This window comes from Cryptomeria japonica, chromosome 4, assembly GCF_030272615.1.
Source record: "Cryptomeria japonica chromosome 4, Sugi_1.0, whole genome shotgun sequence".
Classification (NCBI taxonomy): domain Eukaryota; kingdom Viridiplantae; phylum Streptophyta; class Pinopsida; order Cupressales; family Cupressaceae; genus Cryptomeria; species Cryptomeria japonica.
Genome location: NC_081408.1, coordinates 93711215 through 93738912, shown reverse-complemented (window position 1 = coordinate 93738912; position 27698 = coordinate 93711215). Strand labels below are relative to the sequence as shown.

Sequence of the window (27698 nt, the reverse complement as noted above, 5' to 3'; positions counted from 1 at the left end):
CTCCTTCATCTTCTTCTCCTCCTTTCTTTTCTTCCTCTCCTCCTTCTTCTTTGTGATCTTGTCTCTGTTCTTCTTCTTTCTTCATCTTCCCCATAATTATCATGATTGTTACATTCTACTCTTTTTTTCCTTGTCATACATCCTCGTCAACTATAATTCCTTTTGGCGCTCATCTATCAAAAGCACTTGTTCCATTTTATTAATAAAAGAAATGTTCAATTGCAATTTGACAATACCATATTTCGGCTTCACATTTCAAGTGTAAACCATTATATGTTTCCATATAAAACTTTTACCATAGATTCTTCTGAAATTGAACCACCATTCGGATGTATTACCACTACCATCAAAAATAACAATCAAAACTACGAATAAAAGAAAAAAACCTTTCAATAAAACACATTTTTATCCATATTGTTGACCTAACTTTGATCAGATCATTTTGTAATGTTGTTGGCCTCAAAACCAAAAATACATAGAATAGACCCCAAATGAATTTTGATTAGCTTTTCAATAATGTAAATAAACCAAAAAAAGTTCCATAATTTGTGATCTATAGAGTGAAATTATGAAAAAAAACTTAAAAGTACGATAACTAAATATCGATGATCAATAGCTATTGTTTCTCTAAAACTGACCTTGTTTTCCCAAAGAGCAATGACAACCATGCCAAGAGTTGGAGAGATTGTAGTGAAGCCACAATCTTCCTTTGAGTTTGAGAGGGGCAGCTCCCTCATATGATGGGGGTTTTGTTATTTTTGTGTACTTTTAACCTGAAAGTACGTAAAGGAGAAAACACTAAAGTAAAGAAAGGTAAATAACAGAAACCCCAATAGTAGACATACGAATACAAACTGAGATTTCACAAGGGACAACAGATTACAAAGGAGGGTTTAGCACAAAATATGTCTAATATGCAATGACAAAAGAAGGATAAAGAATCTCAACATACGAGGAAATGGGTTATCTTATCACATTCAAACCAAGATACCAGGGTATGATTGTGTTTCATCATTTACATATATCATTTGAATTGAAGATCAATAGATTGCACAAGTACGCAAAGGGATTATCAATTTAACATACGAGAAATTGATAATAATAACTAAGAAACACATTCAAGACATACGAATTAAATGCATTCTTTATTATTCTTTTGAAAATATACAAGTTCAAAAGCTTTGAGTACAAAATGTGAAAACCAAAAGTTCTCCAAAGTTTCCCCTCTATAACAGTCTCCCTTTTACAATGCAAAAGCCTTGTATTTATAAGCTCTCCCTGATAACTAACTCGTAACCACTTAGCATAACTAATTAGGATAACTACCTTTTATAAGTTAGGATTTACCTAACTTTTACAAAGATAAAGTCAAAAGGATAACTTTAATTACAATAAGTAACGTAAGTCACTGCGATTTCAAACTTGTGCATATACTGTAAACATTGCATAAGTCATGAGACCATGTTTCTTTGAGGCATTTTGTGAAGGTGGTCATGGGCATTGTTGACCAGATGATTTCCTTAACACAACAAACACCTTTTTTTCATGATTGTGCATAACACGTTCTCAAGTTTCCACCTCACATGGGTAGTGAAGATGCTGGCAAGGGTTTTGAGGTTTGGCATCGCACCAGTCAAGTGCATTTGCCTAAGGATTTTTGAAGCCTTTTCAACAAATCTATTTTCTGCGTGTCAGTCGTTAGGAGGCGTTTGAGGGTGCTTCCTTAATTCAAATCGAGAGCTTCCTTGCAAAATCCATTTTGTGCACTTTTTGCAATTATTTCATTTTATTCCTTGAGATGATGTGTCCTCGAGGCACCTTGTCAGACAATTCGGGTGCATTATTTATGATTCCACATTTTGCATGCATTTTTACTGTAAAATTGCAATCTTTAATGTTCTGACCGACGCCCATACACTGATCCAAAACATCCATACCTAGCAAACACAGGGAGGACACTGACTTCTACATCAGTGAATAGTATTTACTTAAAACTTACTAAAATATTTTTAACCAAACGGATTTTGTGTTGAACCTGCAATCTTTGTATTTCATGCGACCACATTTCATTGAAGTGTTCTATCCAACGATTCAAATGATTTGTTCGTGTTTCCAAATTTTGCATACAATATCAGTCTAAGCAATAATAACTACCACATCTCTTAATATTTCTTCAAGATGGATCTCCATATATTGTTTCAAAATTCACATTGCTGCTTGCGTATCGATACTGTGGAAAGTTGTGAAATTCAGGTTTACACATGTTGCATTCGTTTGCGAGTTTCTAAGGCCTTTTCATCAAATTTATTTGGTGCATATCCAGGAATCATTCATTCCATTCCTTGACAAAGCGTTCATGTGCCTTGTCTATGCAACCACATTTGCATGTATGTCCTTCGATCAATGTGTTCCATGAGATGACTTTCCTTTTGAGGCGGCTGTTAAACAGTTTATGCATTTTCTCTCAGCTTCCAGACTTTGCATGTATGCGTACAAGCTTTGGATGAATGCTGATAAGCCATTGTGAATCAGTGAGAGCAGTGGCTAATGTTTTGTTTCAATGAACTCATTCACAAATTTCATCTTTGTGCAAACCTTGCAATCAGTTCTAACAAATTCACCTGCTGCAAATCTTCACATTCATTGTATTTTAATGAATCAAGCCAACGAGGTTTTGTGATGTCTGTAAGATGCCCCCTTACTGACCTTTGATATTATTCTGTAGTGCTTCTGGAATTAGATTGTGTTTAGTTTTTTACATCAACATTTCGGATCACACTCCGTGATCCATCATCAGGATAGTAGAGAGAGCTAGGAGTCATTTTTTTACATCAACGTTTCAGATCACACTCCGTGATCCATCATCAGGATAGTAGAGAGAGCTAAGACTCATTAAAAAACTGTGACCAGAGACCTGTTTATGGGAAATTGTCACATACATGTTATTCAATTGTATTCTTAGCAGATATTATGTTTTATTAGGTAAATCAGCTGTTAGGCACCATCAATTGTGGAGGAAAAATCAACTACCACATAGCAGCTACCTCCCGTGATCCATATCATCGTACAAAAAGTGAAAGATAGAATATTCACTTATTAGCTAAACTTTATCAAGTTCAAACAAACCTCCACACTCCTAAGTATGTTTGTTATTGCCATGCAAGAAAGGATAAACTGAAACAATGTTAGTTGAAAATAGTAATGCTCCATTTATGGGAAGTTGTAACATGAATGTTATTCAATTGTATTCTTAGCAGATATTATGTTTTATTAGGTAAATCAACTGCTATGCACCATCAATTGTTGAAGAAAAATCAACCACCACATAGCAGATACCTCTCCTGATCCATATCATTGTACAAAAAGTAACAGGTAGAATATTCACTTATTAGCTAAACTTTATCAAGTTCAAACAAACCTCCACATTCCTAAGCATGTTATTGCCATGCAAGAAAGGACAAACGATGTTAGTTGCAAATTGCAATGCCCCATTTACATTCCAAGACCATAACTAGCAATTAGCAAATAATTACAAAAAATCCTTTCTCACACTGAGATTCTAAAAATAGCACAATGGTAGAAATATTTAAAGGTCACTTCCAAGAAGAATATCACCTTTCTCTGTTTCAAAAATAAGAGTTTTGACTATTATACAAGGCCCTGATAGAACACTAGACAGGAGCTATGAGGATGCTAGCTATACAATCACTTTGGCAGGATAATGCATATAAGAATTATTCCTAGAAAACCTAAATAAAAATATTCAACCGACAGCTTCCTAACTAGAATCTATGTGTCTTACAACCAGATCTGCGATAAGTCTCCAACTTAATAAATTGTAATGCAGGACAAACTAAGTTTATAATTAACATGAGATAGACAACAACAAAGAACCACACAGTGAAGGGGATTCCAATCAGTTTCTTCTTATTATTGATGATTTAAATAATCTCTTGTCAAAAGAAATAATGTCAAAGATGCAGATAGACCGGTACAGATTTTAATGGACAAGATTTGATACTGCTATGTCCTTTTCATGATAATATTCTCTCAAAATTCTTTCGGAAGCTTAATTCCCCATCTCATAGACACCTGATATGCTACATGTCCAATAGAAACTTACATCTGTTAATTTTAGTAATCAGACTGAGAGTAAATAACAGAAACTGAGAATGCAACACGTCATAGCATAAGAGCAACACACAAGAACACAGCAGTACCTTGGGAAAACCTCCCTCTTGAAGGAAAAACCCAGCAACACTATTCAGATCTGATTATATTAATGTCAGAATGTAACTAATTACAAGTACACCCACCTAGGGCTTGAGAAAATCAACTTATCTGAATTACAAGTTCTGATCAGAACTTGACCAAATCCCAATCACATATAGGTCAGTCTCTAGGGCAGATATCCTTTACTCAAAATTCACCACCAGGTAGGGAATACTTGATCTGAAGTCTCCAGAGTTGCACATTGGATAAACTCACTCAACTGAGATGACATTCGCTGCTGATGTCCAATGTCTGATTGCTGCTCCGCTGATCGCTTGTCTTCTTAAGGATTTCGCAGATCTCAAGATATGGTTGTTGTCCTTCAATATGTATTTGCTGAGCCTTGGATAGATTCACTGACCTCCAAGGAAGATTCGCTGATGTTGCAGAAGGAATTGCTGATCTTCAAGATAATTTGAATCTATGTGGAAGACTTCAACTTGCCTTGACTTTATATGAGTTACAATGTCTTAACTTTGCTAGGTCGGCCATATGAAAATTACCACCAAAATATAAACAAATAATTTCATTTTACAAGTTACAAGTATAGGTTGTGACCTATTTACAAGTTACATAATTTTGGTGCCAAGCCATATTTTACATAATGTTTACACGTTATACATGCAAGTCACAACACATTACATATGTATTTAACATAAATAGCCCAAATAGGGCCCAGTCAACACGATGACAAATTGCTAAGGCCAAAAGGCCAATTTAGAAAGCTAGGTTGGCCCAAGCTAGGAATCCAACCTAGCTATAAATCAACACTCCCTCTTAGCTAGAGAGGATTCCTTGAATAATCAAGTTACACTGTGACCATGCTTCATGGACTCTTTCCATGATATTCATCATGCATTCCCACAGAGGATGGTTCCAAGATACATCATGGATTCCTTCCATGATATTCACCATGTATCCCCACTGAGGATGAATTAAATATACATCATGGACTCCTTCCATGAGACCCATCATGCATACCCGCAGAGGATGGATCCACCTTGCATTGCTTGTAGAGGGTGGAAAAGGTCTTTCACCTCAATTTCTCCCAGAGAAGAATACAAAACAATGTTGCATTGCCCACAGAGGGTGGAGGATACAACACAATGTATCATAGAAGTTGAGACTCCCTCTCAGCCAAAGCACACTTCTGAAGTATTTAACCCCATTCAATCAAGAGGCTTGCTGATGTACTTCAACTAAGTGTTGGCAATTGACACTCATTGGATTCATATGTTGTCATTGATGGCAACAAGATTCTATAAAAGACATATACTGGCATTAGGAGGCATACACCGGCAGATACCGGCATTGGAGTATTCAGGGTTACAACCGGCACCGGCATCCAGCACTTCAGTGAGGCCGACATCAAACTGGGATCCGAAGGAAGTTTTATTTGTAAATTCATTTTTTAATTATTGTATTGGGTCGACATTATCTTTTGTAATGTATTGTAAGCCGACATAAGGCATATTGTTTGTAAAGGGTATATAGGTCAGTTTATTAGGTCATTGTGATATATGGAATAGGAGAGTGTATATGACAAGGTAGTAGAACCATATGATGCGAAGGATATGTATGTAGATCATTTGTATGCGAATGTTATATCATGCAATGATCTGTAGATGGTTTGTAAAGCATTCTTGGAGGAAAGGTGATACCAGTAGAAGTGTTATGGGGTTATGAACAGGTACAGAACAGAGCTATAATTGGAACTCTTTTTGGCATTGCAGATGCATTTTGTGAGTTCACAATTACAATTTTATCTCAGCAGAAGAACTGCAATCCATCATTCAAGATATCAATTCAATGGATCCTTGGCATACTTCAAGTTGTTATGTTGTTGTTGAACTATCTGATATAATCGATTCTCGGTTAATCATGTTATACTTCTTCAGCCCTAGTCTGCAAAAAAAAATACAAGATCTACCTTCAAGTTGTTAGGCTTTATAGAAGGAACTTGCTTTGATACCGTGTTAATTTCAGTAATCAAACTAAGAGGAAATAACAGAAACTGAGAATGCAACACATCATAGCATAAGAGCAACACACAAGAACACAGCAGTACCCTAGGAAAACCTCCCTCTTGGAGGAAAAACCCAACAACACTATTCAGATCTGATTATATTAATGTCGGAATGTAACTAATTACAAGCACACCCACCTAGGGCTTGAGAAAATCAACTTATCTGAATTACAAGTTCTTATCAAAACTTGACCAAATCCCAATCACATATAGGGCAGTCTCTAAGGCAGATATTCGTTACTCAGAATTCACCACCAAGTAGAGAATACTTGATCAAAAGTCTCCAGAATTGCACATTGAATGAACTCACTCAACTGAGATGACATTCGCTACTGATGTCCAATGTCTGATCGTTGCTCCGTTGATCGCTTGTCTTCTTAAGGATTTCGCAGATCTCAAGATATGGTTGTTGTCCTTCAATATGTATTTGCTAAGCCTTGGATAGATTCGCTAACCTCCAAGGAAGATTCACTGATATTGCAGAAGGACTTGCTAATCTTCAAGATAATTCGAATCTATGTAAAAGGCTTCAACTTGCCTTGACTTTATATGAATTACAATGTCTTAACTTTGCTAGGTCGTCCATATGAAAATTCCCACCAAGTTTACAAGTTACAAGTATAGGTCGTGACCTATTTACAAGTTACATAATTTTGGTGCCAAGCCATATTTTACATAATGTTTACACATTATACATGCAAGTCACAACATGTTACATATGTATTTAACATAAATCGCCCAAATAGGGCCCAATCAACACGATGACAAATTGCTAAGGCCAAAAGGCCAATTTAGAGAGCTAGGTCGGCCCAAGCTAGGAATCCGACCTAGATATAAAGGGAAAAATGTGTGTAATTGAAGTATGCTTATTGATAAAAATATTTAGTTCACAAAAGGCAAAAATGAAGGCCATGAGGACCTTCTGGACAACTTTGTATGTTCTTTGTCTAGAATGCACATGCAAGTCAAGGATGACATTGCTATGTGAAAATGTCTTGTATCGATAGGGTACAAAAGTCCATACAAAAAAATGCAAGATAAGTAGTATATTGCTTTGGTAACTAACTAAGATGAAAATACTAAACAATGTTGACAGGTAAACTGTGAAAGAGAAGGAAAATGATAGAGATAACAAGATAAAATGGAGAAATACTTACAGAGGGTTCATGCTATAAAGCTCCAACAAACACCAAGATCTTCCTCATCAAAACTTGCACACAATCTAAGCAAAGATGAAATTTTGGGGGTGGCTACGTTTAGAGGTTTGCCATGGCCAAAACCTTGCTTTGATGTTTCTATCTCCATAGATAGTCTAGAGACAAGATTGTGATAAAATGATAAAGGAAATGAAGCAAGAACAATGCAATGAATGACATGCTAGATTAAATACAATGAAACAAATAACCAGATAACCTATTAAATTTTATCACTATTGTAACATATTGTTTAATAGCCGAAAAAAATTAATGATGCTCTAAGATGTCTTTCACCAAAAATAGTGAAATTTACATTCCAAATTTATGGAAACGACCTCTAAACTCAATGGTGTAGAAAGCTATGAAATTGCACTACTCCCTAAATATAAAAAATGTATGCTCCAAAATCTCTCTAAAAATACTATCCAATAAACTCCCAATGGCTCTAATGCCATGTAAAAATTTGTCGCCAAATATGATGAAATTACCTAAGTTCGCTCCTGTCCCTCTCCTAGGGACCAGAGCGAAATCTCTAAGTGTGCTTAAATTTTGAAGACCACGTTCGTTTCAAGTTTTCAAGAAGGAATAAAAGACATCATTTTACACTGTGAAGACAATTGCAAGTTGATAGGAACAAGGATGAGCCCAAGACACAAAGGTTCGCTCCTGTCCTTCAGGCAAGGGCCAGGGCGATATATACTAAATTGGTCATTTCTTTCAAAAAACCACGTCAAGGCAAGGTCGCACAAGGTCGCGCAGGGTCAAAATGTCTTTGAGAGAATGATAAGTAAGGAAGTTAATGTCAAAAAGTGATCAACTTGAGCAAAGAAGCAAGATCGCTCCTGTCTTTCAGTCAAGGACCAGGGCGATATTCACAAAATCAATCATTCTTTCCAAAGGATCACCTCAAATAAAGGTCACACAATTATTCTCTAAGCCCTGCCTGTTCCCTTCCCCTTGTCAATGTTTTGGACTTTATTCTACCAACATGCCTTTTCATCTAAACCTCAACTCTCCAATCCTCATACTAAGTTACCTTTATTCTATCAACAAATACATCCATTTCCTCTAAGCCCTGCCTGTTCCCTTCCCCTTGTCAATGTTTTGGACTTTATTCTACCAACATGCCTTTTCATCTAAACCTCAACTCTCCAATCCTCATACTAAGTTACCTTTTGGAGCTAGAGTTTTGGCCATTCTTAATTGAGGTACCTTTTCCTTGGTATCCTTGAACCATGATTCCCAACGTTTTTCATCATGTATCACATCAACATCACTAGTTTGGACTTATTTTTATTTGCATGCCTTAAGCGATGAAATCTAAGCTACCCCGATCTCAGAGATGACTATACTTCCCTCCCAAATATTTTAGACTTAAGATAACACTGACTTTTTTCTTATTATCACTTCATAATTGACGGGTGACTGATTATATAACAATCAGGACATAACAGTCATACATCTGCATGACTGACATTTTCCTGTGCAATGGATCTGTTTTTTCAATGCCAATTAGTTTTTTACCATAAAACTATGGGAGGCAATGTAGCAGCTGCACACCCAATTTTACAAGTTACAAGTATAGGTCGTGACCTATTTACAAGTTACATAATTTTGGTGCCAAGCCATATTTTACATAATGTTTACACATTATACATGCAAGTCACAACACGTTACATATGTATTTAACATAAATCGCCCAAATAGGGCCCAATCAACACGATGACAAATTGCTAAGGCCAAAAGGCCAATTTAGAGAGCTAGGTCGGCCCAAGCTAGGAATCCGACCTAGATATAAATCAATACAACTAAAGACTATTACTACATATAGTGGATGCTTCTTTTAAGGAGGTACTTCAAGTCATAGCCAATGCATAACAGCTATCTAGAGTTTAACAAGATACATCAAGAATCCCATGAATAACCAGAACTCAGTTGGATTTGCAAAAATCAGAGTTAGTTGTAGAAGCACTGCAATCCATCATTCAAGATATCAATTCATTGGATCCTTGGCATACTTCAAGTTGTTATATTGTTGTTGAACTATCTGATATAATCAATTCCCGGTCATTCATGCAAGACTTCTTCAGCCCTAGTCTGCAAAAAAAAATACAAGATCTACCTTCAAGCTGTTAGGCTTTATAGAAGGAACCTGCTCTAATACCATGTTAATTTTAGTAATCAGACTAAGAGTAAATAACAGAAACTGAGAATGCAACACATCATAGCATAAGAGCAACACACAACAACACAGTAGTACCTTGGGAAAAACTCCCTCTTGGATGAAAAACCCAGCAACACTATTTAGATCTGATTATATTAATGTCAGAATGTAACTAATTACAAGTACACCCACCTAGGGCTTGAGAAAATCAACTTATCTGAATTACAAGTTCTGATCATAACTTGACCAAATCCCAATCACATATAGGGCAGTCTCTAGGGCAGATATCCTTTACTCAGAATTCACCACCAAGTAGTGAATACTTGATCAGAAGCCTCTAGAGTTGCACATTGGATGAACTCACTCAACTGAGATGAAATTCGCTGCTGATGTCCAATGTCTGATCGCTGCTCTACTGATCGCTTGTCTTCTTAAGGATTCGCAGATCTCAAGATATGTTTCCTGTCCTTCAATATGTATTTGCTGAGCCTTGGATAGATTCGCTGACCTCCAAGGAAGATTCGCTGATATTACAGAAGGACCTGCTGATCTTCAAGATAATTTGAATCTATGTGAAAGGCTTCAACTTGCCTTGACTTTATATGAGTTACAATGTCTTAACTTTGCTAGGTCGGCCATATGAAAATTCCCGCCAAAATATAAACAAATAATTTCATTTTACAAGTTACAAGTATAGGTCGTGACCTATTTACAAGTTACATAATTTTGGTGCCAATCCATATTTTACATAATGTTTACACGTTATACATGCAAGTCACAGCACATTACATATGTGTTTAACATAAATCGCCCAAATAGGGCCCAGTCAACACAATGACAAATTGCTAAGGCCAAAAGGCCAATTTAGAGAGCTAGGTCGGCCAAAGCTAGGAATCCGACCTAGCTATAAATCAACAACATCTACTTTATCAAGTGACACAATATGTATAGTGTCAATTTCAAATATGAAACCCAAATCTTTCAAGGAAAAGGACGTTACATGTTCTAGGCATATTATAAAGTCAATTTGGATGGAGTCATCATAAACCACCCTGAATCAACTGACCTTGCAAGCCAGCCATTGCCTTCTAAGTAGGGGGTATTTTCATTGCTTCTATATTGTTTTGACAAACTTAATTGATATTGTTATGAGGATAAAATGTGAGAAAGATAAAGCATGACAAATATGAGTCTCTGTTATAAATCAGTTTATCATGCAGCTAATTAAAATAGATAGACTGCCTAAATCAAGGAGGTGTGATAAAGAATTCGATAAAGACATCAAAAGAAAGGAAACCACCTGTCGCAATATGGTGCCAAACTGGCGCATTAGCTCTGCCATTCTCTTTGTACATGCAGCCTCTCGGCATGATGCTTCATGTTGCTTCCTGTTGCTGAGACTAATTCTCTCCCTCTCTTTGTCCCTTGGAGCTAAATCAGACCTAGGTTGTTGGGACTTGTCCTTACTAGATAATATGTGTAACCGAGCCACCTCATTCACTTTCTGCTCCAACTGTCAGTGAAACAATATATCAGTATACAAAAGCCAACATAGAACTTTATATCAAACACTTCAGAAAATTATCGGCGGACATTAACTGAAAAATCCAAGCGTATGATAGCATATCAGAAATTAAGAAAATGCAGTCATCAAATCACTAAATAAATTTATCTATAGTTACTACAAGAGACATACTATATTTCTAAACCAATTTACTAGCATTGACTGGATTTCAGAACTTATCAATAAAGTGTTGTAAGATAGCCAAACTACTAGTGATCCTCATCTCTTCTTATCAGATACAATTTATTTATATCAAAAAAATAAAATATCATTTAGTTTTAGAATCTTTCAAAAAACATATTTAAAGAACTCATGCAGCAGCATATTTCGACAGTGTTGTTTAAATGCTTCAAATTTTTTTATCATAAAGAGATGATAAAACAGCACAAATAAACAAGTAAGAAAAGTCCATCAGTAGGGGAATGCCAGGAGTATAGTCATTGGTTGACACAGATGCAGATACGGAGAAGAGGATATCATTTTGAGATAAGATAGGGTGGTATTTGAATAAGGGTAGCAATATATTACATTTAAATATAGTCACCACGAGGTGCAAGAGCATCCAGGTGCATGAGCAATCAGCATCAACCAAAAACATTTCAAGTTTTATTTTCATTTAGGTTCAATTTTGTTTTTGCCATTGTTTTCTTTTGCCTTTGAAGAATTTCCAAGTTCAACTTGTTAGGAATTACATGCAGAAAATATCAATTATATACAGATAAATATAAAATACAGGAATGAAAAATACAGAAATAATAACAGCGAAGAGACAATATTTAACGTGGTTCACCCAATCTCGGGCTACATCCACCAAACAGAGAGTCCAATATTATTATCGAGTAAATCAAAACCGATTACAACCAGCAATCCCCTTTGCAACTCAATACCGCTGCAAAATGCTACAAAATTCTCTACAAAAAACCCCTAACCCTTAGCCTTTTATCAAGACTTGTGTCGGTTACAAAATTAGGGTTACAACATGTCAGCCAATAAAAAAATAACACCCAACGCTTTTATAAAATAATAAAAGTATTTTTGGCCTTGACCCCAACTTGGGGGCGCTGCCCCCAAACCCCCCATCGAAAAATATAGGGGGAAACCGCGCCAATAGAAGTAGGGAAAATTTAACCTCCGAGTCTGCTTAGGCTCTATATAACAACACAACTTTAGTCAGGTTCAAAACATCACCCTGTTGAAGGGATAAATGGGCAAGTATTCCCTTTAAAGAAGTTACTTAAAAGCTTTTGGCGACTCTTTAAGATTGCAAACTTGGGAAATCGCTAATGCTGTCTGACTCTGGACATTCATGAGAATGGCAAATTGTCAAACAAGAAGAATATACAAAGGTTAAGTTTGATAGTAGTTTAAAAGTTTGACAAATCGCCAAAGTGCTAAAATGACCCCATTGGCAAGTTCATTAGTTTCCAAACCCACAGAAATGCCAAAAACAGGTTTACATGTAGATGATTTCATCAAAACACAAGTTTTGCGAACTAGAATATGGCCAAAAGCATCAATCAAGCCATATTTCAACTATTTCATAAGTTCAAGAACCTCATTTATAAAGAGTTTTAAGGAGAAATGTATCAGCAAGCTTTATAGTTCATGAATTGAGTAATCCATTGAAAGAGTTCTCATATATGCTGATTCAACGAAAGAAATTTTAAGAGAAGATTTGGAAGTTCAAATAAAAAAATTTCAAAGATAGTTTTGATTCGTGAACTATTCCAATCATCAGAGCACTAAATCCAGCATTTATTCAAAAGACATCAAAAGGCCTGAAATTCTATTTTGGCCAGGGACGATTCAGTTCTTGTTAACAGTTATGCTTGTGAACCGATGCAGCTTCTTTCACACTACAGTATATATTGGACGATGTTAATTCTGTGAAAGACAGGGGGAGTAGGACACAAATGCCACATACAGGCAACCAAGCAGTACCCTTTGTCAATTTCAAAGAAAAGATGGCTAGGCGATTAAGAGGAGATGTGCTGCTGGATTTTGACAACTGTTGAAATGGAAGCTGAAGAAGGAATATAACATGAATTGTAGACATTAAAGGAGAGTATTTTGGAACTGAACTTGGATTTAAGCACACTGATTGGGGAATATTTGGCAAGCAAATTCATTCTGGAGTTTAGTAATTTCATTGGAAGACTGTTGTTTTGAATTGAATTTTTACTGTAATTGTTAAGACTACGAACTAAATAATTAGATTGTAAGCATAAAACCACTTGAATGCAATATATAAATGACGGTTAAAATCTCATTATTTCTGTGTGAACATTTTGGATTGTGGCTGTGTGGTAGTGTTGTTTGGCAAAACCCCTCAAACATGACTGCATCATATGGGGACAGGGGTCCTGTCCTTATACTTGAGTCTTCTAATGATTAGTCGTGAGACATAAATGAATCTAATGTTTAATCTTTAGCATACCACTCCCTTCCATTACCTTCAGTGGATAAGTATGTGTACAAGAATTAAAGTTATAGGTGCACACAATTTATTTTGTGATATTACATATAATGCACTTCTTACATGTATCATATCAGTTGCACGATAGGCACGTAATTATGGATGTAGTTGTCTCTTTGCAAATATATACATTGTTTAATCCAACCTTCTCAGTCGTCTAATCCCATTTGTGGATGTTATTATTACCTCTTTTCTTTCATTTTTTGTCCCTAGTGCAAACTTATTCTTCCATGATCTGCAATTATTAATTTGGAATTACCAGATCAGATGACTTTTTTGAGTTGAGATTTAGCAAGGCCTCTAAGAATCTCAATCTAGCAAGGGTGCCACTTAAATAATTATTTTAGTTTCATTTCTTTGTCTTTTATAAAAGGACTAGGAAATGTATCAAATAACAAAGTTTGTTGCCAATCTCTACTTAGAGGCCTCAGGTTAGCCATGGGAACAACAGAATACTGGCTCAAGGAAGTAGAATTGAAGTTAATACTGGAAGCATACAAGTAAATCATGAAGTGCTTCCCACTATTATTGAAGACTTCTTGAGTGAAAAGGACATTAAATTCCTCTGTTGAGGGTCCGATTGGATAATAAATGCAGCATGGAAAAACATGGCACTAATGCTAAGGTAGTTCTACATCCTAAATTTCTTACCTATTAGATGTAATATAGTATTAGACTATACTTTGTACAGAAGAATTTATTATTTAAGTTAATGATATAATAACATGACATTAATTATGTCTAAAAAGTATTATACAATGTAAGTTACAACCACCAATCTAATTTCCTTATAAAACAACAAATAAAAGCATACACACATTGAAGTACAGTATTTTGGATAAGCACAAAGAAGAGGCTAAAATATGAACTCCTACTATTAACATTGTCACATTTCATTTGCATCTCTACATAGTGTTGACATGTCTGAAATCGCATTGCTGCAAACTCCATACGGCCAATGCAGAATAGAATAACCAGCTGAGTATCCTATCCTCTCTTGAGATAAGGAAGTCCCTAATGCTGTTTTTGGTTTGAACAAAGGGGACGACCTCAAGGTTTTGATTGTCAGGTCTTGACTGTGGGACTACTCAGTGGTTTAATGTGTTTTTTGCTGGAAACACAAGGGGACTTACGATTTGCAACAAACTGGTCTACTGTGATTCTCGAATTACGCAATAAAGAGCAAAAGGAAAGGGTTAGGAGATCTAAAACTAACAACACGGGTATGCGGGTAGACGGATTCAACATAACCAATTCCTGCTTGGCCAGAATAGCTCACAACCTTGTAGGAATAGTGCAATCTTCAAAGGGACTTGGAAGATTTTCAGACTGGAGACGCACGGCTAAGCACCCAATTCTAGCGCAGCTCAGACGGACACCTGCAATTGAACTAAGCACAATTAAAGGCTCAGGTTAACCATACAAAAGGATACACAATCAGTATATCCTCAATGGTATGAGCCTGAATCTATCAAATACCTGCACACCCAAAATAGAAAGATCTATCCAAAATGTTGAGAGAAACCATGCAAACAGGATGAAAACAAGACAATAAACACCAAATCAATGTTTATATATTGATTTCAGCTGCCTATTACAACAATTTCTGCAACATCTCTATGCTACTGCTTAAAATCTAACCTATTCTAACTCTAAAATCTAACTCTCTCAACAGAGTCTAACTATTTAACAAAAATCTCTAACTATCTAACCATCTAACTATCTAACCCCTTACAAAAGAAAGGCCTCTACCTTTTATAGACATTACAATTTTGAATCGAAGGCTAGGATGGACTGCATCCAAGGATCCTGATCTGCCTTCCAGAAGCTGGCAGCTTTAGCCCATGCTAAATTAATTCTTGGTTATCCAACCAGCAACTATCTCAACTACCTGCCACTATTTGGCTTTAATTCAGGTCTATCCAATCTTCTTGTTGGTTGGGAATAGTTATCCACAAAAATATCTTGCATGGGACCCATGGGCAGTTTACAATAAAGCAGTTTCAGTTTTAAAACTGAATTTCTGAACTTAAATCCAGCTGTGCACTTTCTTGAGAATGCATAGACTGAGTGTTCTTTTGCTTTTTGCCTTCAATTTCGCTGGTGGACTTCATCTTTGTTCAGCGGCACGGTTCCCAATGCTCGGTTGTTCTCGCGCTCTTGCATCTTTTCTTTTCCAGTCTTCAGCGCCTGGCCTTGATTGCGATCCTTCTTCGATTTGCGTTTCAAGTTTTTCTCCTGGTTCTCCAACGACGTCTGGCGATCAATCAACCAATTTCATTTCATCAAATCAATTTGAAAAATTAAATAATTTAATTTAACAAACATTAAATTTAATTACGACGTCTGGCTTGAGAAGCTCTTTGTGAGATGTATCTTGAAAATGCTTCTCCTTTCTCTTCGAATGTGAAATCTGATCCTTGGTCTTGACAGTGTTTGGGCGATTTACTTCTACGTGATTTTACCTTTGGAGTCTTGGGCGTTTTGAATGGGTTTATGGCGTTTTGAAAACTTCTTATAGCGCAATTCTGGAGGTTTGAAGAGCTCCTGCAAATTCTAAAATCCTAACACTCATGCCCTTTTTGGATTTCGAAGCCTGGGGAGGGTTTATCAACTTCGAATTCCCTATATTGCTTCTTCGCGTTGCAGTTTTTGAAGTTTATGGCGAATTTCGGAGCATTGGCGCTATTCTGCAAATTTCAAACTGCGTTTTTTTTAAAACCCTAGGGACGAACTTCGGACCATTGGGCGCCTTCTGCAAGTTACACAAACTTCAGAGCTGTTGCATCCCTCGCGATTTTCGCGTCTTTGGCGTTTTTCGGAGCTTTAAATGTTTTCGTTTTACCAAGGCGTTTTCGAACCACTTAACACATTTTGCGAACTTAAAAAACTTCAAACCTTTTGCCTATTCTTGCAAATTCAATGAATTTCAAACCTTTGGACATGTTTCGCAACCTTTTTAAAAGACTTCGGACCATTGGCGTGTTTGGAATTTCGGAGTTTTAGCGTTTTGGTGCCCCAAAGGCATTTTCGGACCATTTGTTTATTTCACAAATTTCGAAGAATTTCGGACCACTTGGACGTTTTGTAATTTTCGGATGCTTAGCCCTATTTTCGCAAATTCGACGAATTTCGGACTTTGAACGCCTTTTGCAAGTTTTAAAAAAAACTTCGGACCTCTTGGCCAATCTTGCAAACTTCGGACCTCTATCGCTTTTTGCAAACTTAGACAAAACTTCGAATTTCAGCCCCAGGGTCCGAAATTGGGCAACTTAAGTGATTTTCGGACCTAAAGGGTCTTTTTGCAACTTTTCACATTTTTAACTTTTTGCCCCACGGTCCGAAATTGGGCAACTTAAGTGATTTTCGGACCTAAACCCACTTTTTGCAACATTTCGCATTTTCAACTTTTTGCCCCAGGGTCCAAAATTGGGCATTTTAGTGATTTTAAACGTTTTCGTCAAGAAGTGCGAGCTTGGGCACTTGGGCGAGTTTGTCAAGATCTCGCCGAAGGATCATGCTATGAAATATAACATTTAAGTATAAGTGACATTTCCTTATATCTTATACTTTAAGTTATATTCCATATATACTTTCAAGATGTTTGAGAGTGGTTTCAGACCTCCAGGAGTTATATTGCAAATTCTAGTTTTTGGAGGATTCCTCAGTTTTCCAGACTTAGTCAAATTTCAGGATCAGGACATTCCAGACTTAGCCAAATTTCAGGGCATTTGAAGATCAAGATGACATTCCAGACTTAGCCAAATTTCAGGGCATTTGAAGATCAAGATGACATTCCAGACTCCATCACTCACTAACTTGACCCTTCATATCCCCTTCCTCTTCCGCAAAGATAGAAAGGCACAAACCGGGGGGTCCCTGTCCAAGACGGGGATGGGTGTGCGATTCGCACAACACATAGCAGCCCAACTTGGTTGAAAGGTTTATCATAGGGATGTGAAGAGCTCCCTGAACAAGGATTTGAACAAGTTCTATAAGGTGCAACCTAAAGGATTTCAAGTTCCTCCCAATGATCATCTAATTTGTCAGTTTCTTCGTTCTCTTACAAGCCTAAGCATGCTCCATGAGCCTGGTACATGAAAATTGATTGGTATCTTCAATATTTCCATTTCTCTATGTCCAAAGCAATGGTGCTGATATTATGATTCTTAGTGTCTATGTCCACAATTTTCCATTTCAACTAGCAAGACCATTGCATTACAAGTAGTGTTATCTGATTATCTTCTGCTTTTGACATTGGATATAGTGCTCTTCCTACTTTGCATAAAATCACCTCTGGGGTACCCTCTCTAAAATCTGAACACTTGAGCATTTGTAAGGGATGTGCATTAGGAAAGAACATTAAAGGATCTTTTCCAACAAGTGAACACAAGACGAATAGTGTTTTAGAACTCATTCACACTGATATGTGTGGCCCCATGTCCACTCCTTCTTTTTCAGGTGCCCTATATTATCTAATCTTTGTGGATGACTATTCAAGGAAAACATGGATATATTTTTTAAAACTTAAAGAGTCAAGTTAAGTATTAGCCAAATTTCAAGAATTCAAAGCATTGGTAGAAAATCAAACCAATAAGAAAATCAAAACTCTTAGGTCAGACAATGGTGGGGAATTCACATCTGACAACTTCAAAAACTATTGTAAATCTGTTGGGATTAAGAGGGAGTATACTGTACCTTATAACCCTCAACAGAATGGAGTAGCAGAAAGGAAGAACAGAAACATCATTGAAGCAGCAAAAGCTATGATGCATGATCATAATATTCATATATCATACTAGGCAGAAGTACCACTGATCGGAAGAGTACCACAGGAGTTTGTTTCAGTTTGGGTTCCGCAGTAATATCTTGGTTTAGTCGGAAGCAATCAGCTGTAGCTCAGAGTTCGACAGAGGCAGAATACATGGCTGCATCTATGGGAGCTAGAGAAGCAGTATGGTTAAGAAAATTACTTTTTGACTTATTTGGTAAACCTCTATTACCTACCATTATTCATTGTGATAATCAGAGTTGCATCAAGCTCTCTGTAAATCCTGTTTTTCACAATCGGTCAAAGCACATAGAGATTCCATATCACTATGTGAGAGATATGGTAGACAGAAAAATTATTAAACTAGTCTACAACAGCACTGAGGAACAAAATGCTGATATCTTCACTAAATCCCTTGCAAGGGTGAAGATAGAATTCTTCAGGAACAAAATTGGTTTGATCAAAATATGAACTATTAATGTACATTTCATTCATAAATATATATATATAATTTTTGAAATATTTCTAACTTGTGCGAAGATGACGATCTTCTGTTTATCGTTTCTATTTCAGGGTGACGATCCTGACAATAGAAACCAGGTCTCAAGATAGACTCCCGAAAGGGGTTGAGCCGGATTGGTCCGGACATCTTGTTACCAAAATCATCACTTGTTTAACAATTATTTAAGATAGACTCCCGAAAGGGGTTGAGCCGGATTGGTCCGGACATCTCAAATATGTATATTGTTATAAGTGATAAATTATCATGATATGACATTTTGAATTGAGTCATATATTTTGATGTGAAAATTCTACAAACTTGGTAAACTCTCTCTCAAGAGGGAGTGTTAAAATATGTTCATTCGTGTTTACGAAAATGACGTAAAACTATTATATATATATATATATATATATATATATATATATAATGAGTTATAGTATATATATACTAATATAATATATCAATCATTAATTATGTTATACATATATATATATATATAAAACACTAAATATTAATCGAATGGTATAATCTACAATTCATAAGTTAACTATGTATCACGATACTATCGTGATTGTTATACATAAACAATCACGGTATTATCGTGACTGTTCATGTATAACAGTCACGATAACTATCGTGACAGTCCTATTACAATTAGTTAATGCCGACAAGTTAATGCCGACAGGTTATAAAACAGCGACTATATTATTATTATGTCGTTTGTTAGGAAATAGTCGGTACTCAAAAGACGTGACTGTTGACATTTACATCGATTCAACTTATATATAGTTGATCTTCGTTGGTCAATCAATCAATAACAACGGCAATTGCATTGATCAGCGAATATCAACTATACATAATATATTTATATATTAGTATCTTCTGATCCAATTTCCTTAACAATTGCAAATGGAGACATGTTGTAAGGTATTCACACATCGCCCCATTGCAAATGGGGACCCCCCACTTGTTGCTTTCTCGGTTATCTTAGAGTCTTTGCTATTAATCTTTGCATTGAAGGAATAGAATTTCTCAAGTAGCTAGAGAGTCATCATGTCAGGTTGGTCCGCTAAGTGGAGTGAAGTAGGACAGCAAGTGTTGCAAATGATTTAAGATTGAACAAACTGGGCAAGGTCAGGTGAAAGGACTAAGTCAAGAATCTTTCCTAAGGATGCATACCTTGCTCCCTCACTGCAGCGAAATTTGCCCAAGTACCTTGACCTCGTATCTTGCTAAGGACATAGACTCCCGTACCTTGCAAAGGTCCTAGAGGAAAATTTCACCAAGGTCATCTCCTTGCTAAGGTCCTAGAGCGAATTTCCTACATAGGTGTTTTTAAGGGTCGAATTGATGGTGCTTTTATGTGGAAAGATTGGAAAACTTGAACTCAAAACCAAGCAAGTGAAAGAAGATTTCCAAAGTCATGTCCTTAGAGAAGTCTTAGAGCGAGTTTGGTCCAAAACATTTTGTACCTTAAAGTCATGTCCTTAGAGAAGTCTTAGAGCGAGTTTGGTCCAAAACATTTTGTACCTTCCGAAGGACACAGAGCGAACTTAGACTTATTGATGTACCTTCCTAAGGGTCCAGAGCGAAACTTTGCTAAGTTGGGCGAATTTGTTCAAGCATGTACCTTGTTGAGATTTGAGATCAAAACAAGTCTTGTCCTTGGAAAGGTCCAAGAGCGATTTTCACGTCATGTCCTTGGAGAGGTCCTGGAGCGAACCTTGACCTTGTCCTTCCAAAGGACATAGAGCCAACTCTTCCATCTTGACCTTGTCCTTCCAAAGGACATTGAACGAACTCTCCACCTTGACCTTGTCCTTCCAAAGGACATTGAGCAAACTTTTTCACTTAACCATGTACCTTGCTCAAAGCTTGGGGCGAAAATTTTTATCAAGAGATATGTACCTTGCTTCAACATGGAGCGAATTTCTCCAAATCATGTACCTTGCCTCAAACTTAGAGCAAATTTTCATCTTAAGACCATGTACCTTGGCCACCAAATAGAGCAAACTTTTTCTTGTCCCTCCAAAGGACAGAGAGCGAAATTTTATTTTAGGTCTTGTCCTTGCCAAGGTCAGAGAACGAATTTCATCATGCCCCTACCAAGGTCTTAGAGCGAATTATTTCCAATTGATGTACCTCCCCAGGGTCTTGAAGCGAATTTCAACACAAGGTCAATAACTTAGAAAGGACATAGAGCGAAGTTCATTTTTGGGTCTTGTCCTTCCAAAGGAAATAGAGCGAATTTCATTTTTGAGTCCAGTCCTTCCAAAGGACATAGAGTGAATTTTTGCTAAGGTCATGTATGTACCTTGCTGATGGTTTAGAGCGAAATTTTTTATCAAGACATGTCCTTCCAAGGGACATGGAGTGAATTTTCTACCTTGACCTTGTCCTTGGAGAGGACATGGAGCGAATTTTATACCTTGACATTGTCCTTGGGGAGGACATGGAGCGAATTTTCTACCTTGACCTTGTCCTTGGAGAGGACATGGAGCGAATTTTCTACTTGGAACATGTACCTTCCAAGGGTCCTAGAGCGAAGTCATCAAAGGCAGACATTTTTGCGCCAAGATCAATTTAAAATTCGAATTGCAAAGGAGATGAAGAGAGTTTGTGTTGAGTCGGTCAGCATGAGGAAGGCAATTTATTGTTTTAGCAAGTCGGCCTTATACCCAAAAGACATGACCTTTACCCTAAGCGCCTATAAAGAAGTTAAAACATTCATTTTAACCATCAACTCAAACATTTTCTTCCCTCCAAATGTGAATTTGGGAGCAGATTTAGCGAATTTCTTCAGCTAGGCATCAAATTTTGTCAGCACATAAGCGAATTTCACCAAAATATAAGCGAATTGCTCCAGCACAAAGGCGAACTTGGACATTAAAGGTGCAGACCTGGTAATCAGTGAAGATAAATTCAAGCATTAGAGATACAGATCTGATGTTTTAGGAAGGTGAATTTACCATGAAGCATCCGAATTAATCAAGAGGGAGCGAATTGTACTCAGCTATGAGATATATCAATCAGTAAATTCGATCATTAAGACAGCCCAAATTTGCCCTAAGACATTAAGTTTGCCTTCCACATAGTGATTTCATTGATTATCATCAGTCCTTTGAACAGATTTAAAAGTAAATCATCAAAAAATCAAAGATTAGATCAAGCTGTATATCATGTGTGTTTGATGTGCAATTGTTCATTTTGCAGGAGGTAAAGAAAGAGATCAAATGGGCCAGGTTGAAGGAAGATTGGAACAAGGATCTCAAGGAGAGAATTTCAGCACCAAGGTCAAGATACAAGGAAGACCTCTTCAAGAAGCTCCATCAGCATTGTGTGTTTGATGTGCAATTGTTCATTTTGCAGGAGGTAAAGAAAGAGATCAAATGGGCCAGGTTGAAGGAAGATTGGAACAAGGATCTCAAGGAGAGAATTTCAGCACCAAGGTCAAGATACAAGGAAGACCTCTTCAAGAAGCTCCATCAGCATCAAGAACACCTCAAGTGCATGAAGAAGACTTAAAGTGCTAAGCACCTACAAGCAGTAGAGCGGGATACCTCCAAGGTTCTCATTTTATCACATTGACAAGGAGAGATCATAAGATGGCAAAGGGGAGATCATACAACCATCATGAGGCAAGATATACAAACAAGGATTAAAGGAATGACTTGACCATGACAAATACTCCCTATCACCACCATACAAGATCAAGAGGAAACTTCATCAGCAAACACTAGAGCATGAAGGAAAGATAACCCACATGATGGAAGAATGTTTGACATTCTTGAATTCCCTTCAGGAATCCAAGAATCGAAGTCAGTACATTTAAGAGATACATTTAACCAGGTGCACCATTCATCAAATGTATCAAGAACAAGGGAGGAACAATCAAGGTCATCACACAATATCAAACATGATCAAAGAAGCAGATAGTTTCAAAAGAGTTAATCAAAGTCCGCTTCTCACCGATCATCACATTGAGCAACTGAATAATGTTGAGTATCAAGAGATATTGCTCAACGTTCCTTGACCAAGCACAAGTGCAAGATTGAGGTAGCAGCCCCATCATCCCTTCCACCAATCAATGAAGTCCACATTGACACATCTAAGTTCAATGAATCAAGCTCATACATGAAGGCACAAACTCCGATGTAACTACCCTCAATATCTATTGGTCCACACTCACTGAATGTAATTTTCTCATTGCCTAAGGAGAATTTGTTGTAACAAACCCTAATTAGGGTTTTCATTGTACAATCTTGGCCATTGATGGAGATTCAATCCTGGCCATTCATTGTAAATGAGCTCTCTATATAAAGCTCAAACTCTTCATTTATAAAGGTTAACGGTTGGAGAATGGTTAATACTGAATAGAGAAATAGATAGTTAGTGAATAGAATAGCATAGAATAGAAATTAGATTAGGAGAAGGCAAAGATTGTTGTCAAACTTTGTTGTAAAGAACAATTGATTTCATTGAAGTTATGGTGAATTTGATTTGTTAAAAAAACAACTCACATGGTCTTTGCTACTCAATTTGCTTTCATGTAATTAGATTGAGTGCAGGAATTTGTTGAATGTATTTATGTGGAATCCGCCTAATCCATACCACTAGCCTCTTGTTGCTTGTAAGTGTGCCTTGTGTGGTCAACTGGAATGATATCAGCTTAACTTTGAATCATTCTACACTCAGTGCTTATGCTTTAACTTGAATGGTGATCAATGTTTGGTGGTATTGATTCGAACATCGTTGAAAAGTCCTTAGAAGATTGCACTGAGCTTGTGTCAAATTGTTCAAGTTGATGGTGAGACCTCGCTTGGTAGGATTCCATCTAATCATTCACCCATCTTCCTGCATTCTTAGGATTAGAATAGACTCTCTCAACCCCTCATCTTTTATCATTTTTTTTTCAAACTCGAGCTAGTTTAGGATCAAAAGCATCACCAGATTGTAACATCAAATGATCTAAGTTCCAACAAATCAAGCATTCGAGCATTCAAATGTAAGTCCCCTTGTGATACCAACAATCACATCAACCAACAAAGCTTACCCACACCTAGTGACCCTACATTCATGAACCTTGGAGTCTTCTCAAGTGATCCTTGAGTGGCTTATGAGAGGATAAGATAATCTTGGGTATTTTATTTTGTGTTCGCATGTGCCTAAAAAACACATCAACGGGACCCCCTACTTTTTAAGTCCTCTTGGTCTTTTGCTTGTGGTTCTTTGGGTCTTTTCACAGCAATCTCTTCAATCTCCTCAGGCCTACAAATGTCTAGACAAATTTTGATCGTCTGCAAGTGTTTTGAGTAAATTTGGTTAAGTCCAAAGCTTGTTTTGTTTATTTTAGAGTTTTTGCCCTTCAGACTTAGATTTGAGATCATTTTCTTAGGGTTTTAGAAAAACTAAATGAAGCAATGAAGTCAAAACCCTTCAAGGAAGCTACCAGTGAAATTTGAGCAAATTTTGAGCACTTACTATTTTTAGTAAGTTTCACTGTGTCTAGGATTGGCCTAATTTTGCATTTAAACAAACTATTTTTAGTAAGTGTCACCCTGTCCTAGTTTGCCCTAATTTTATGTTTGGAAGCACCTACCATTTTTAGTAAATCTATTTTTGGCAAGTCCATCTTAGGCAATTAGCAGGACACTGATGGTAGAGCATTCCTGAAAATCCAAGTCTAGATCCGAAAAGTTGAAAAAGCAAGCAGATGATCAAAAATGGCTAAGTCTAGAGTTCCTTCCTGAAGTGGAAAAGTATCAAAAATTATTGTAAGGCATGGAAAATTTTCCTCAATCCTAAAACTAGAAAGATGAGATATTTTACAAGGCAAGGAGGAAATTCCAAAACTTCAAAAAATTCCTTCATCCTAGTATAAGTGCGCTCCAAATGAGGAATGGGCGCTAGAATGATGAAGAGGAGGAAAGTCAACATTTGCCAAAATTCCTTTATCTCCTAAGAATGCCGCTCAAGAAGAAGACATGGCACCAAAATCATGTCATGGAGGAATTTCTTCCCAAGTCAAAAATTCCTTCACTAGGTGGAAGTTGTGCCCAAACAAGGAGAGGGGCACTAGAAATATGAAGAGGAAGAATTTCAATAAAAAAAAATTCGTAGTTTCCTTCTCCAAATTGGAATGGCGCTCAAGGAGAGTGGAAGAGCGCTAAAATGGTGTCAAGGAGGAATTCCTCCCTCCGATCAAAATTTCTCTTCCCTAGCCAAACAACACCCAAGTCAAGGAGGAGGGCGCCAAAATGATGAATAGGAGGACTTTTCCTCTCCGAGCAAGTTTCCTCCTCCACGTGCAATTTGCGCCCAAGGTTGAAGCAAAGCACCAAATGCCAATCAAGGAGGAATTTTTTTTACTTTGTCCATAATCCTTCACTTCCTTCAAAATATGCTTCCAAACAGGTGATGAGCGCCAAACAAATGCTAAGGAGGAATTTCTTGAAATTCCAAAAATCCTCCTCCATGAAGGAAATGCGCTCAAGGATAAGGAGGAGAGCTAAATAAATGTCAAGGAGGAATTCTTCTCCTCCAGCTCAAAATCCTCTTCCACAGGCAAAATGCGCCCAAGGCCAGGACAGGGCATCAAAATGGGGTCAAGGAGGAATTCTCCTCCAAGTCAAAATTCCTTCATCACAAGAGAAATGAGCTCAAAGTTAGAGGTAGGGCACTAAAACATGATCAAGGAGGAAATTTCCTCAACACCCAAAATTCCTTCCTCAAGGTAGCGCCCAAGGTGAAGAATTTCAAGGCACAAAGAAAATTGGCTAAGTATGAAGATGTTCTCTCCAGAACTCTAGACAGGACAATTTCTCAAACATGAAAAAAGTGGTCAGCTGACAGAAAATCTTTCTCCAAGACAAGGTATGCATGAGAACACAAGAAAATTCCTTCAGGACAAAAATCTCTCTAGAAAGATTTTCTCTCTCCTAGAATTCCTAATGTACAGGACTCCTGAAGTGGAAAAAATTGCTAAAATTCTTCCAAGGCGAGGAAATCTCCAAGTATGAAGAGGACATTTCATTGTTGGAATTCAAGTTGGAGACTATGCCAAGTGTCTTCGCAGGAGAGCTAGAGGCTGCCATAGCCAGGTTCGTCACATTCGCCATAAATGAACAGATAATGGTCGTCCAATTTTGGACAAGAATCTATTAATTGCATGAGGACATGATGGAGCATTTATTGCTGGAGGACATTTTGACCAAGTGGTAGCATATTCAATGCATGTCAGCAATCATATTTGAGGAGGTAGTGGCCCATTAATGCATGATGGGCGATTTTGAATGTAGTGGTGCATTTAATGCATTATGGACGCCATTTTTGGGAACAAAGGATAATTAATAGGTAGTGGCGTAATTCCTCATTAATGTCTATTCCTGCTACTTGGCATCATGGTTGGGAATCTTTGATCAAACCCTAATTAGGGTTTTGCATATTTAATCTCGGCCATTGATCGGTTTGTAATCTCGGTCAGCTATTTTCCTCTTTGAGGCCTATAAAAGGGGTTTCACCCCTTCATTTGTAAGGGGAGGGAGATTTGTATGAAAATATTGCGATAAGTTATTGAGATAATAACAATGATACATTGTTCTCTGATGGTGTTCACTTGTGTTATTTTGTGTTATTTTGTGGCTTGCATGGTTTCACCTTCCTCAATTAGTTTAAATTTGTTTCAAGCATTTAGATGAACAAAGTTGATTGCAGTGTTTTATGGTGAGATCGCTTGCTCATACCTTTTGTTGATAGATGATTTCTATCCACAATGCAAGGTTGGACTGAGCTCTTGTATGTGTGCACACTTAATCTAAATCATTGGATGAACATTGTTCTCTAATGGTGTTCATCAATGGTTTAAAATCCTACAAACACAACCTCTAAAGATTGCACCCTCTTTATGTAGTTGTCTACTAATGGCAAAGTAAAGTGTGGTTGATCTCGCCTGGATCATTGTTATCTATTGAGTTCTTAGATTTAGCTTAGCCTTCCTAAACCCTTTCCCCTTTAATTTCAATTCATTCCAATTTATTTTGTTTGAAGTAGAAGCATCACAGAATTGCTATATCCGATGATGAAGTTCCAGCCAAAGCAAAGAAGTGAAAGAATGATCCAAATGGAAGCCCCCTTCGATTACCAGCAACATCAACCAAACGAGTCTATATCCATCGCAAAGTCGCTAGTACACAATTGGAACCTTGGAGTCAATGTATGATCTTCCTGTAATCTTAGCATACATCAAATTTTGATCAAGAGAGGACAAAGTCATCATTGGAGAACTTTATTCTATGTTGGTGTGGTCATAAAACACCAACCAACACTACCCTATTTCTAAATCCTAATTTTTAGATTACAATTTAGCTGAGTTCCCTAGTTCGGCCCCCTAGACCCCTAGTACTGGTTCGGTCTGGTCCTGGTTCAGGGTTCTAGTCCAGACAAGATTCGTGATTCACAGGCCTGGTTCAGACCAAGTCGAACCCAATAGGACCCTGGTGGAACCCAGGGGTCTGACAGCATAAAAATCGTTTGTTTTTTTTCCAAAATTTAATCTTTTTTTAATTCCACCACATAAAAAATTAAAATATAACCCTAAAAGTGAGTTTTAAAACATTAACATGGCTCATTTAACACAAGCAACATGACTACAAGCAAGGGGAAACAAAGATGTGGGATATAGAGCCAGAACATGCTGATTTGAATCCTTTCACTTCTCAGCTTGTTGCA

At 37.1% G+C, this 27698-nt stretch overlaps 1 protein-coding gene across 6 annotated transcripts in view; it reads right to left on the bottom strand.

Annotated features, from left to right (window-relative positions):
* Nucleotides 1–27698, bottom strand: part of LOC131032887 (transcription factor GTE6) — a 138320-nt gene that overhangs the window by 95306 nt on the left and 15316 nt on the right. For all 6 annotated transcript variants that reach the window (XM_057963983.2, XM_059219587.1, XM_057963986.2 and 3 more), the window contains one exon: nucleotides 10959–11171. In XM_057963983.2, the coding sequence (XP_057819966.2) occupies nucleotides 10959–11171 (213 nt within the window). The remainder of the gene's footprint in view (nucleotides 1–10958; nucleotides 11172–27698) is intronic.